This window comes from Poecilia mexicana, unplaced genomic scaffold (genome assembly GCF_051168715.1).
Source record: "Poecilia mexicana isolate PSO_F unplaced genomic scaffold, ASM5116871v1 scaffold_14, whole genome shotgun sequence".
Classification (NCBI taxonomy): domain Eukaryota; kingdom Metazoa; phylum Chordata; class Actinopteri; order Cyprinodontiformes; family Poeciliidae; genus Poecilia; species Poecilia mexicana.
The window spans coordinates 4,400,341-4,414,994 of record NW_028263383.1 but is presented as its reverse complement, the minus strand read 5'-3'; the positions used below and the strand labels follow the sequence as shown (position 1 = coordinate 4,414,994).

At 38.9% G+C, this 14,654-nt stretch overlaps 1 protein-coding gene across 3 annotated transcripts in view; it reads right to left on the bottom strand.

Moving 5' to 3' along the window:
* Positions 1-8,709: 8,709 nt before the first annotated feature.
* cxxc5a (CXXC finger protein 5a) overlaps positions 8,710-14,654 on the bottom strand; it is a 37,494-nt gene continuing 31,549 nt past the window's right edge. For 2 of the 3 annotated variants that reach the window (XM_014993422.2, XM_014993438.2), the window contains exon 3: positions 8,710-10,128. In XM_014993422.2, the coding sequence (XP_014848908.1) occupies positions 10,084-10,128 (45 nt within the window). In that variant the 3' untranslated portion in view covers positions 8,710-10,083. The remainder of the gene's footprint in view (positions 10,129-14,654) is intronic. The other variant, XM_088012665.1, reaches the window with a different exon arrangement.

Genomic DNA, 14,654 nt, shown 5'->3' with positions numbered 1-14,654 from the left:
AACATTTGTGCTTTTTTGAATGCTTGTTTATAGCCCTCCTACCAGAATGTGGTAAACCCAGCTGTTGATATTTCTCAAGGCCGGGATCGGGGGGCTGCAGGTGGTGGTGGAGGAGGCAGGGTTGGTTGGAGATGTGCTGGAGTGTGCGTCACGTCACGGTACACAAAGCACGTACCATGCAAAGTGCAGGAGGGAGTGTAGCTCAGGGCAAGGGAGGCCATCGATACCGTGGAAATTGATCGTAATCAACCAAGTTACAGAGAGTGAGCAGGGATTGGCCGACAACCATCTTTCTCCTTTCCTCCTCTTCGTTCTTCCTCCATCTTTTTTCCAGTGCATTTCCTGGTTCTGCACTCTGATTTGATTCAGATACTTTGTGTATTACTTAGACTTTTAGATAATGATGTGGAGTTGTTTTTTCTTTTTCTTTTTCTTTTTTTTTTTTTGTATGTCTTAACTTGTCCTAGAAATTTATTTTTAGTTTGGCCAAAAAAAATCAAAAGGAAACCATTGAGGGAGGGAGGGAAGGGGGATTCTTGGAAATTGGGCGCATCCTCTCCTCTGTGGCTCCACTGTAATTTCTCATTTGGAGACGGTGGCATACCTGGCAGTGCAGCTGCAACATTAGAGACGCTGTCCCAATTATAGCATAACACCTAGCCTTATGGTTTCCATGGCTGCACGACGCATTTCCCCGCAGGACGCAGCGTGGAGAAACGAGTGTCTTATCAACCATCACCTTGGTAATAACACTCCCCCGAGCCTTTGCCGCATGTGTCAGACCTTAACGAGAACCCTGGGTGAAATCTCTCTCCCTCTCCCTCCCAGTCCAGCCACTGCCATTGATTTGGACTTAATCTGTTCCTACGTGTCCGCGTGAGCGTGTCGGCGCGCGAGAGAGCTGTTAGCGCGTGAGTGAGAGGTGAGAGGAAGGAAAGAAAGCCTGAGTGGGCCTCGGCGTGTTTGTGTGGCCGCTCAAAAAGTGTGTACAGCTCTCTCACATTCACGCAAAGACCGAGGTATACGTCCACGCATTGGTAAACGCAACTGAGTTAAATTACAATAATAGATGTTGTGTGTTGTTTGCTTGCTAGGTGGGGGGGCAATATCTTATTTTCAAAGGGATTATTAGTTTAATAAAAATGTAGAAATAAATATATATTCCTTTTCTATTTTTCCTTTTTAATCAGAAAAAATACAAAAAGTGAATTTCCAAATGATAGTTTCATTTATCAAGGAAAATCTATTTAATCCCTGTTCCTACGCCACATGTATGACATGATTACTAAACAGTACCTGTTTGACATCATAAAGTAATCAGAGCATCTAAAAATATAAACACATTGTAAACACATTTTTATTCAACAACGAAATGGGACAAGACAAAACTGGCGCTAAAAAGTACACAAAACTTGTGGCAATTCTTAAATATTCATGTATCAAGGTCCGCCAGTGAGACTGAATTAAAATTCTTGGAAATAAGCGCAAGGCAATAAATTGGTTTACAAACCAATGTGAATTCATTTATATAAACCATGCATGTTGCTTCCATTAAGTTATAACACATGCTCTGATGTAGGATATTTTAGCCACTTACTTTCATTTTCGTCTTAAGGCAGTTAAGACGAAACTTAACTGCCTTAAGTTAAGTTTAACTTAACTTAAGTTAACTTAAATTTTTTAAGTATGAAAAATTTTCATACCTTAAAATTGGGTGGTATGAAATGTTCAAAGGCTGTAATGAGATTTAAATAGTTTTCTTGTAATTGAATGTCGATATGAATCAAAGATAAGGTTGTGCCTGTTAAGCATGAAATTTTTGTTAAAATAATTTTATTTCTGTTTCCAGGTTTAACTGTTGATGTGAAAATTATACCTAAAACTTAATTTTAGTCCCACAGTCCTATAAGCTGGTTATTTAGTTCAATTTTTTGGTTTACTAGAAGATCATTAAATAGAAAAGTTAAATCCAGATTAATCCATCATTTGTCTAAAACTGCTCATCTCTGGGCTGGTCCGTATCTCCAGTGGTCACTGGGCGAGAGAAACCGATACACCTTGGATCGGTCGCCAGTCCACTGCCAGGCTCCAGATTAACCTTTATACTTAAAGATTTTATTTTTTTTAAATGTTTTAAAGATTCCCCCAAGAAAGGTCAGCAGTAAGCCTTGCTGATCTACTATGAATTTCTTGATGATGAGGATACTCTGAGACATCTTTTTGTGCTTATCAATAATGTATTTAAAATCTGGAAAGTGAGGCTCGAAGTCTGGAAGATGAACTTTTATGTCACAAATTATTTATAAATGCAGTAAAAAACACATTTTTACCCATTTTAGTCTTACATTTCTTTCTATCATATGTGGTTAATGTTACTAACCATATGTGTGTGCAGTTATAAAATCATCTGTATTTGTTAATCTTAAATAGACAAATCTACTAATATTCTGTTTTACACGGGTATTGAAAACTAATCACACCTTTTTATAGCTGAGAACCATCTCTTGGAGGAAGCTATAAAAAGTTCTGACACTGAACAACTCTTTTGTAAATTCACATTGACACCAGCACATATTTTAGCTGAATTTTAGCACAAAACACCCACATAATGGCAGTTCCTACATATTCAATGGTCCAGGTTAAAAAGGTACAACAGTTCTTCACATGAGAGCTCAATCAAACTCAAACAACTGCAGCACTTCCACCATAGCTGTGGTTGTAGATAAAATGTATACTCGTAAAATTTAACATCATATTTGTGACCGCAATTGGTTCAGTTCCTGGCCTTGGGCCATTTACTGCATGTTTTCTCATTCTTTCTCTGCCCCTTTCTCCCCGCTGTCAGGCTAGTTGAATGAATGAATGAATGAATGAATGAATGAATGAATGAATAAATAAATAAACAAACTTCATATTTTTCAATATAACTTCGGCCCAAAGTTAGATAGATGCTCACTGGAAATCTACAAGAGTAAAACTCCAGGTGAGAAAATAATTATGGAATAATAATTATTTTACTATTTTATGTAGCTTTTCAGTTATGATTGATCTTTAATTTTTATCTTTTTTCTACTTCTATTAGAAATTTCAACCAAAAGAAAAAAAAAAAAAAAAAACACAAGTTGAATGCAAATGGGCACCATGTTGGCCGAGGAATGGACATTTGTCTGTAGTGAAACATCTGGCACCAGCACATTGCAGCAGTGTTTCAACTTTGTCCAGAAAGCCAGGTCCAGTAAGACAAAATTCACAGATACACACACAAACATCCTTATATGGCCCCGTTGTTTTGTATAGACTTCAATTCATCTTAGTAACTGCATTTATGCCAAAACAAGACATTTTCCATTATCTTACCATTACGATTATATTCCTAACCCAAACATTTACCAAAACCGTTTTCACACCATACATCAAACCTAACTAACAGAGCTCAGTATAACTGTAAGAAGTGAAGACCAGGAAAATGTTTCCATGACTGGCCTCCCCTTGTTGGTGAAAATGGTTATAATGGTCGTCTATATACAAACAGACATACAAAACCATAGTAAATGTGTAGAGAGGGTGGCCATCATATGGTCTTCACAGAAAATGACTTGAGGCCAATGAGTCTCAATTTGAAAAGATAATTTACTTCTATTTGTTTTGCTACAATAAAAAGTGAAAATGGGACCCACAGACCCAAACAGCTTACAAGGGCTTAAAAAAAGAAAGGAAAACAATCAAGAGCTGTGCCAGATATGCTTTTAATGTTCACAGTTAAACTGGACGTTAATTAACTCCAAACATGCTTCCAGGGAAAATATTCTCTTCTTTTGAAGCATCTTACACATTTTTCTATTCCCTGACTTAATCTAAACATCTTACTTATTGTGAAAATAGCTAGCTTTTACTATTCTCCCCTCAGTCACAACTTCCACTCTGTAAAGTGCTGTCAGGACAACCTGTGGGCACAGTGTATGGTGCATTCACTGATTTCAAAAACTTCAAATAAATTTTATACTGTTAAAGCAATAAATCAGCCGATTCTGGTCAAATGCAAATTTTTCTCTGGCGAATCCCTATAAACTCTGAAAAATAAAACAGGAAAACAATAATTTCAAAGAATTTAAAGAGACCTCAGAAAATGATCTAGAAAGAATCCTAAGCTCAGCATGTAACAAGTAGGATTACAGTAGATTTTCTTTGCCTTTCATTGACCTTACATATTTGTTTTGCCTGTATATTCATTTAGAGATATAAAGAACAACTAACGTCTGATTTTATTCAGTCACTGAAAAGCTAACCAATAGACAGGAATGATGGAGCGAAGAGGTAAGCCACAATCTAATTAGCTTGGATAAATAATGCAGTGCAGGTTTGTGTCCGACCAATAAATTGCAGCTCACACTGGTTTCCATTAAACAGAGGTCAGAATGAGGTGTTCATCTAAAATGTCCAGTTTTTGTGTTTATCCTGTAGCTGGAGGATTCTCCACCAGCTGAACATATCCATCTGCCCAGTTATCTTTGTAACTATCTATGGCTATCCATCAATCTATAACTATCTATCTAAATGTGGAATTAAAAGGAAACCACTTTCATTAAAATAAAATGTGCATGGAGGAACTAAATGAAAAAGAAAAGTTTCTTATAAAGTTAATTTCCCTCCTGCCTCACATTTCAGTTGTGGGATTATAACAATACAGGGTTAATCCCCAATATCTTGGAGGCTCAGATTATCATACTCCCACCTCCATTCTTTACTTTCATAACTTACTTACATTTTCCAAAACAAAACAATGAACTAGTGAGTGTCAAAAAAGTTTTTGTCTCACAGCACAGTTTGTGCCAACAAGCAAGTTTATTTCTTGGCTGCCATCCACAAAGTTTACCATTATCTTGTGACCTTTTCACCATCTGAGCTTAGATAGAGACTCTGATTTCCATCCTTGACCCTTGCGCTGACCCTGTGTTTAACAGTCTCTTTTTACAAATGAAATTTTACAAGTTGGGACCTGTTGAAGCCAGGAAATTGAAGGATAGTTTCTGAGGTGCTGATTACTAATACCACATCTTGTTCATCGTCTTCTAATTAATGAAGAAAATTCATCATGCTCAGTAATCTTGATGAATTAATTTGATGACTATTTTCAAGGTAAATAGGTATGAAGCCTTCTAAATTCTTTGACATTTAATCATACTGTAGGGTAGTAATGCTTGGTCCCAGCTGTTGAGCTGTATAAACTGGGGCAAGGGTGTTTTTGCAAAAGCTTTCTTTGTCTGAAGAGAGCCCACGATGTGAGCACAGGTGAGGGGGGTTACCTTGTAGATTCTGCTGCTGAGATTGAGCAGCGAAAGGGGAATGGGCGTGCTTGATTCTGTGTATGGCGTACACCAGTTGGGTGGAGATGGCAGAAACATTCAGAACTGTCAGATTTTCTGGTTTAGCTTAGATTTAATAAAGTGACACTAAAGAAAATGTCAAATTAAATGATTTTAAATAATTTTGTCTGAAGAAAGCTCCTTTTAAAACCGTTTTACTAACTTTTTGTCTCTTCCACCATGTTTTTTATCCCTCCTACATCATTCATTACCGTTACATAAAAAAAGAAGCTATTTAGCAAATTTTATAATGAGGTAATTTCTAGTGACTTTAGCAATAGTTAATAGCTGATTTTTTTACAGGCCATTTTGCAGCATTGGTTCAATGCTCTAATTTTAAGCAAACATAATGTTATTACTAAAACCCAAAGTTAAAATTAATTTTAACTTTATCTATTAATGATGCTAGAAGGATAACAAAGATAATGAAGCAGGAGAACAATTTCCTTTGCTGGCAAACCGTCTTACCTCAGTCACAAGCTGCTTTATCAAAACAGAGGAAGCATGCTAGCATTAGCATAGCAACATTTTGAATGAAAACATTGTCAGCAGACACAAAACATGAGTTTTTTGAAGACTATAGTTGTAAATGTTGAGCTGATATGTCTTTAGAAACAACTTGTTATGCTATTTATGTTTTAGGTGACATGTTGTCAAAACTTTGCTAGCTTTTAAACCCAACTAAACTCATCATGGAGCAACACGTAAAGCCATTCTGCAGAAAGTAATTGTCAACAAAAAGAGATGAAAAGATATCAGCCTCAGACTTCTATATCTTATATTGTAAATGTAGTGAAACAAATGTGCTTACATTTTTTCAGTTCACTTTTTTGAACCACTATTTCAAAAACAACTTGCAGGTACGTTTAATATTCACATACTTCTTTATGTTCCTCACTGAGATTTGGTTGTGACTTTGCGTTCAGGGTTTCTCCGGGCTCCTCGGTTCTTTGCCGCCTGCTCAGTTGCAAAGCTTGTTTTTCTTCGCGGTAGTCCCATTTTCACGAGCAGCATTCCTCCCTCCTCAACAATTGGACTGCATCGGTTCTGCTGTCTCCCTGCTCGTGGAGAAGGTGGCGTCGCAACTGCGAAGGGCCAGCTTGTGCAGGGGCATTTGCAAAAGGGGGGAAAGGGGGGGGAAGGGCATGTCTGCTGGCAACAAGGGTGAGTAGATCAGTACGGCTCAGTGTCTGTGAAGCGGTGATAAGATTCCAGGATTTTCCCAGTGTGACAGCCCAGCTCATGAGCCGTACAGCCACCGCATGACCCTCCCTGACTTTCTTCATCCCCCCCACACCCCTGCCCTCCACTCCTCCTCGGCACAAACACCTGCAAACCACACCCCAAATCTCCAAAGTGCTGATCTTAATCTGAGATACTCCTGGTGTTTAATAAGAACACGTAAATGAATCTGTGCTTTACACTCACACACTCCTCTAACTCTGCGCTGGGCGTGCTGTCTTTCTTTCTCTTCGGCTCACTTCTCTTTCTTTATCTCTGCCGCCTCACCCCCCTCCCTCCCTCTCTCCCCCTCCTTCTCCTTTTCCTCTCCCTTGGATGGCAGGTCAGGCGGTGAGCTGTGCGGGCTCGGAGGAGGTAAGGACGCCGCGGTGCACATTAATAATGAAAGGCCTCAGCCACCACCCCCAGAAACACACACACACATACACACGCAGTCACGCAATCACGCACACACTCCCCCCATCGCCATGGCGATGGCACTAGCCCAGTGCTGTCACCTAGGGGGAGGTGGGGGTGGAGTGGAGCGGGGTGGGGGGTGAGTTGGGATATAGCTCCGCTCTCCAGCTCTCACAAAGCTGATCACAAGCTCGTACACAGGCGCGCCACGCTGGGCCTTCCACTGTGGACGGCCGCTAATTAAAACCACACTTTTGGCTGTGGAAGGAATCTGCATCCACTTCCCCACCTGGATGCAAAGAAGCGGCTTTAAAACAACACAGGCAGTCATCACTTATCAGCAGATGGAAATGAGTGTTTATGCAGAGAGCCGCCTGAATGTGGCCACGTTTTATAAGGCTTACAAAATGTAAATATTATACAAAAACCGACGAAGTAAGGGATTTTTAACAGAAAATGTCGGTCCGTTGTTAAGGATGCCCATGCGCTGTAGATCATATGCGCTCCGTACCTGGTTGCTTTGATTGAATTACTGCATCAATGCAGTGTGGCATGGAGATGGTCGTCCTGTGCCACTTCTGTGGTGTTAAGTAAACACAGGCTGCTTTAAAATAAGACTTTAGCATATTTGCATCGTTAGGTCTGGTGTCCCTTATATCTTTCTGTTTCGGTCAGGCCACTTATGGTCTATCCAGCGCAGTGACACTGAGTGTGAACCAAGTATTGCTACTTTTGGTATTGAGAGGAGGCAACATAGCCTGCAGAAAATTGAAGATGGGTCTCACAACATTAGGAAAACATAAAATTGCTATATTTTTTACATATTACATCTAATTAATTGTGACTATTCTCTTTTCCCACGTCTCCCCCGAGCTCTTTATCACCAGAATCTATATCAGGAGTTTGCATGAAAGACAGGCAAAGTCTATCCAAATTTATTATTGGCCAACAAAATATTGCATCCAAGAATTCATTTCCTATTGAAATGTTGAAAAAACACTGAAAGAATGTGTATATTTACCCTCAAGCCTGTAAACAGTGAGAAGAATGAGGATGTCTACAACTAGAATTTTTTCTGTCTATAGCCCAGGTAAGAACATTTTAGACTTCACCCACAAAAACTTAGGATTTGTTCCAAAATCATCTAAAGGCTGCAGTCATCCCTGGGGCTTGTTGCAGCTTTCTCCCACCGCACTTTTTCCTTACACTAAATCTTCCACAGTTATGCTTGTATACAGAACTCTGTAGCAATAAAATATTGCTTCTTTTTCTCCTCGTGGCATGTCAGTGAACAAGTGTCAAGTCAACATTTCTTTCTCTGATCAGTTAAATTCTTGGTTTTAATTAGCTTGAATAATTAATTTTTCAAATTAATCATTGCAATAAATAACATTTTAGTGATAAATAACTGAGTTCCACCTTTAGAACATACATCAAAAACCACTTTTTCCCCCTTTGTTTTTACTGGAACTTCACAGGATTTTCAGCTCCTAACGCTTTTACCTAAGCTTCTGCAGCTTCTCTTCAGTAATCCATGACTGCCATCGATCTCCTGCATTTCAGCTCGTGCTTTCTGACTATAAATGTCAGTGAGCGGGGCGAGTGTCACAAAGACCTCGAAGGAGACCAAAAATCATTGACAATAAATGAGATTTAGGAGGATTTTCGCAGGGTTTTCATGCACTCTGAAGAAACACGGCAATCAAACTTGTTCTTATTCAAACATCTTTTAAATCATTTTGGTTACATTTTAGCACAGCAAGGCTCCATCATTCCAGTGTAGGAAGTTAAACACAGGCAGCAAAATGGGACACGATGGTGATCTCTGTAACCACCACCTTTCATTTGCTTTTTAAGAGTTTTTGGGGGATAAGGATTTTGTTGTTTTTTCTTCTTCTCATGCCATCTAATTATAAAACAAAGGAAAACATTTTTCATAATCCGTGGAAAATTTCATTTTCTTACTCAAAACCGCTCTTAAAAAAAACATGCAAACAGACAATCAGACAAAACTTCAGAATTGTAAAGTTCGACACAAATACATGCATTCCTTTTATTCACAAAACCAGTCGAATTTCCTAAACAAATACAAAGATTGAGTTTTTTTTTTCTTCTCAAAAGCTGCAGCTACCCAGCAACTTAACAAAAAAAAAACCTCATGAAAATTTAACAAATAAACCAACAATTACAAAAAAAAAAAAAAAAAAAAAAAAAAAAGAAATGCAACTTTTTTCAGTGCATTCAGTAGGGTAGACTCAGAGCAAGTGCTGTTGCTTGGTGCTATTGCCCTGAGCAGTGCTGGCACATGCTCAGTAGGGCCACAGTAACATAAGGCTGCCAGTCTTACAAGAAAGGAAAATTTTGGAAATGCAGAGGAGGGCTCATTAAGGAGATTACAGTAGTGATGGCTTCAACTCTGAGAGTTTTGCCCAGCAATAATATTCACTTTCTTTTCAGTCTGAACTTGACAGCGTCACATTTTAAATCACTTTCTGCCTCCATCTTCAACAAACTTAACCATAAACTAGACAAGGGTTTAGGTAACATAACAGTGAAGAGTTACGATGTTTGCCATTAGCCGCTAGCTTTAAAATATAGCTGTAAATTTACATTCTCTACACAAGTACCGAATCTTTTCACACATGAACAACATTAACACCAAACACAGAAATTAGTTGATTGTCCACCATCTGTCCGTTATTTCTGTTTCTGGCAATGAGCAGTTCCGTGTTTAAGAGACAGAAACCCAAAAAAGAGAAAAAAAAATCCAGCTGGGAAAAGGACAAAAAGGTATGAAAAAATGGAAACATAGAAAAAGGGAATGAAAAGTTGCCATAGATGCTTTTCTTTTATGCTTCATTTTTGGTTCAAGGAATAAGTAGGTGCATCCCATAATCCGATTGTTTTTTGTTTTTTTTTCTGCTTTGCTTTTGTTTTTTGTTTGTTTTTGTTGGTTTTTCTTTTTATATAGAATTTTATTCATTGCTAGTTTGTTTATTGACCAGTGTCTGTTCCGGAGACAATCCAGGAGTTGGCATTGCACTTGATGGCAGAGCTTTGGGAAAGGAGCGAAGGAGGAGACCTACTGGAACCACCGGAACGCTGCTCCTGTAGGAAGCATCACCTTCTTGGAGAAACACAAGACAACAAGGGAGAGGAGAGAGGAGGGAGGGGGCAAGAAAGAAAGGAAGAAAGAAAGAATAAGTAGTTGTTAATGAACACCAACACTTTTCTGTGTGTCTGTTTGCAAATATTAGCCTCAAATACACAACTTCCTTTTAAAATGTCCACATCTTGCACACATAAATAATTTTACACAAACATATCAATGCATAACAGACGGCAAAAATAACTTGAAAATGAAACTGTCTTTACTATGCGAGAAAAAAATGAAGAATAAAACTTAAACGAGTAATAAAATACACATCATTAGTAAAGAATTGCATAAATCAACTAGAAAATTCCGCAGAAATTTTGAGGGGCATGCCAAAGTGTGCCCGTCGCTTTTTAATCAAGCCTTCTGATGCAAAAAATTAGCATTAATGCTAAAGAAAGCTGCAATGTAGTCAATAACCTGTGGTGAGTCAGAAACATGTTGACTAAACTGTACCTGTACCATTCAGTATGTTGAAATTAATGCATAAGCCAAAATGCTAATATTAGCATGAAGACTAATATTCATGTAGGATGTGTGGCATCACTAGCATGTTTTCTGTCATTGATTTACTCCATTCAGTATACTGAACATCGCTAATAAGTAAGAAAATTATCTAATAGCTACCTTTAGGGAAAAGGCTAATGCTAATGCTAATGCACTGCCTTGCTGCGCAAGGCAGTGCACTAGTGGGGGCAGTAAAATGCTAAACTTGTGCTAATGTTAATGAACTGCCTTGCTGCGCAAGGCAGTTCACTATCCTGAGGAAAAAAAATGCGAAAAAAGCTTAATATTATTGCAACGCCTACGGCGTTGCACTAGCATGAGAGGAATATGCAGACTTTTATTTTGAAACTTTCAGTAGGCTTCATTTTAACCACCACACCAATTCAATGTGTAAAAGTAGTTTGTTTAAACATTTCACATAAAGCCCAAAGCTGATGTGAAAAATATCAAGGCTTTTATTTTGAAATTTTCATTAAGCTTCATTTTAATTGACCACAGCAATAAAATGTGTAACAGTGGTTGGGTTAATCCAACTATATAATGCCCAAAACAGCAAGTAGTTCTAAATGCCAGTTCAGCCCTAATCTGTGGTATCTGAGAGTTCCGCCATGTTGTAGTTCTGACCTTCAGTCATTGTAGTTCTAAAGAGCAGCTCAACTATCATGTTAGTGAGACACACAGGGAGAGACAGAATTCTAACTGTTTGAAGCAGTTAGTTTTTCTGATCAAAGCGGCTTACTGTTCAGCATCCATAAGAGCAATCCGAAAACTTTTTGAAGCATATAAGAGGGCAATTTCTTGTCTCCGATGGAAACACGATTTAAATCTGTAGTTGTCTCTGCACTAACCTGAGAGAAAAACATAATAAAGGCCCAAGAGGAATATTCAGGCTTTTATTTTGAAATTTTCAGTAAGCTTCATTTTAAATGGCCACACTAATCCAATATCTAACAGTGGTTGGGTTAAACCAGTTTATATATAATGCCCAGAACATTCTGCCCTGTCTGTAGTTATAACATTCTGCTCACCTTCTTTCTGTAATAAGTCAGAGTTCCACCATTATGTACTTCTTAACTGCCAGCTCAGCCCTCCTTTGTAATGATTGAGGGTTCCACCATGTTGACCTTCCGACCTTCTGCTCAGGCCTCTGTAGTAAAGTGTTCCATCGTGTTTAGAACTACAAAGATGGTGTTTTTGTAGTCCTAAGGAGCAGTTTGGCTTTTGTCTGTGTTCTGTTGCTATAGTGATCAAGCCTCCCCCTGTGTTTCTCCAGACAGGGGGAGAAACAATTCTATCTGTTTGAGCCAGCCAGTTTCACTCCAAAAAGCTGTTCGAACAACTCCTTTCCATTCGGGAACCGTGATACGTATTCGAAAACCGTTTGAAGCGTATGAGAGGGCTATTTGTCGTCTCATTTAGTACCGCGATTCATATCTGTAGCTCATTCACAGTAATTGCAGTGATGAGAGAAAAATGGTGTGCGCTGAGCTCAGAACTTTTTGCAGAAATGTATGTAAAAAGAGCAATTACATGATGTAAAAATTGTCAAGGCTTTTATTTTGAAAAATTTCAATAAGCTTCATTTGAAATTGCCACACTAATTTCATGTGTAATAGTGATCAGGTTAAATCAGTTATATAATGCTCAAAGCACAAGTTGTTTATAATACCAGCCAACTCCTCCTCTGTAATAATTGAGTGTTCCGCCATGTTGTAGTTCTGACATGCTGGTCAGGCCTCTATTTTAACTGAGTCTTGGCCATAGATAGAACTACAGTTATGGCAGTTATGGCTGCTGGTTTGTAGTCCAAACCAGCAGCCTTTCTCTGGATTCTGTTGCTCTAGCGATTGGCCCTCAGCCAACTGCTGTGTGTGTGAGACAGAAAGCTGGGGAAGGATTTCAATCTTTAAGACAACCATGAAATGCTAATGTTAATGAACTGCCTTGCTGCGCAAGGCAGTTCACTATCCTGAGAAAAAAAACATAAAAAAAAGATTTTCATTTTTGCATCGCCTACGGCGATGCACTTTTGTCAGTGCAATTTTCAGAGTTTTATTTTGAAACTTTCAGTAAACTTAATTTTCATAACCACACTAATCCAATGTGTAACAGTGGTTTGGTTAATCCACCTGTATAATGCCCAAAACAGGAAGTAGTTCTAACTGCCAGCTCAGGCCTCCTCTGTAATAATTGAGTGTTCCGCCATGTTGTAGTTCTGACCTTCTGCTCTGCCCTCTGCATTAAAGTGTTCCGCCATATTTAGAACTACAGAGTCTTTGTAGTCCAAACCCCAGCAGTTCTCCCTCTCTGCATTCTGTTGCTATAGTGATGAAAGTGCCCTGTGTGTGTCAGACTTATCTATCTTTATGAGACACCCAGTCAGTTTTAATGGAAAAAGCAGTCCGAACGACTGCTTCCCGTTCGGGTTCCGTAAGTCCGATCCAAAAACCGTTTGAAGCATATGAGAGGGCTATTTCTCATCTCATCTATTACCGCGATTCATATCTGTAGCTCAATCACAGTAATTGCAGTGATGAGAGAAAAATGGTGTGCGCTGAGCTCAGAGATTTTTCAGAAATGTATGTAAAACACTGGAGAGGAGCGTCAGTTATCCTGTCCCAAAACTTTGCTCTGAAGCACCTGGACCGAAAACCATAAGCCCTAGGGAAATTTTGAAAACATTTTACCGGAGCAGGCATTCGTATCAATGTCATGACCGACTTTCATACCAATAGAGCAATTTTTGCACCCATGAGAGCGATTTCAAAATTATTTTGGGGTCAAAATTCCACTCTTTTTCTCACTCTAAAAAGCGGCAGTTGGTTTCAGTTACACTCTAAGGTTTCGGCAGTTGGAAATTTCGCTCGTTTTTCGCTTTTTACGTCGCCGTCGTAACTCCGATCCCCAATAAAAGTAATAGCTCCAATGCCGGGATCGAGACACACGTTTTGATACCACTTTTGTGGGTGGGCACGCAGCGGTACGAGCCGCATTAACGGTAATGGAAGAAGTTGTTATAATAACTAGAAAATTCCGCAGAAATTTTAAGGGGCATGCCAAAGTGTGCCCGTCAGTTTTTAATCAAGCGTTCTGATGCAAAAAATTAGCATTAATGCTAAAGAAAGCTGCAATGTAGTCAATAACCTGTGGTGAGTCAGAAACATGTTGACTAAACTGTACCTGTACCATTCAGTATGTTGAAATTAATGCATAAGCCAAAATGCTAATATTAGCGTGAAGACTAATATTCATGTAGGATGTGTGGCATCATTAGCATGTTTTCTGTCATTGATTTACTCCATTCAGTATACTGAACATCGCTAATAAGTAAGAAAATTATCTAATAGCTACCTTTAGGGAAAAGGCTAATGCTAATGCTAATGCACTGCCTTGCTGCGCAAGGCAGTGCACTAGTGGGGGCAGTAAAATGCTAAACTTGTGCTAATGTTAATGAACTGCCTTGCTGCGCAAGGCAGTTCACTATCCTGAGGAAAAAAATGCGAAAAAAGCTTAATATTATTGCAACGCCTACGGCGTTGCACTAGCATGAGAGGAATATGCAGACTTTTATTTTGAAACTTCCAGTAGGCTTCATTTTAACCACCACACCAATTCAATGTGTAAAAGTAGTTTGTTTAAACCATTCACATAAAGCCCAAACCTGATGTGAAAAATATCAAGGCTTTTATTTTGAAATTTTCATTAAGCTTCATTTTAATTGACCACAGCAATAAAATGTGTAACAGTGGTTGGGTTAATCCAACTATATAATGCCCAAAGTAAAGTGTTCCATCGTGTTTAGAACTACAAAGATGGCGTTTTTGTAGTCCTAAGCAGCAGCTCTGCTTTTCTGTGTTCTGTTGCTATAGTGACCAAGCCTCTTTGTCAGCTGGGAGAGAGACACACAGGGGGAGAAACAATTCTATCTGTTTGAGCCAGCCAGTTTCACTCCAAAAAGCTGTCCGAACAACTCCTTTCCATTCGGGAACCGT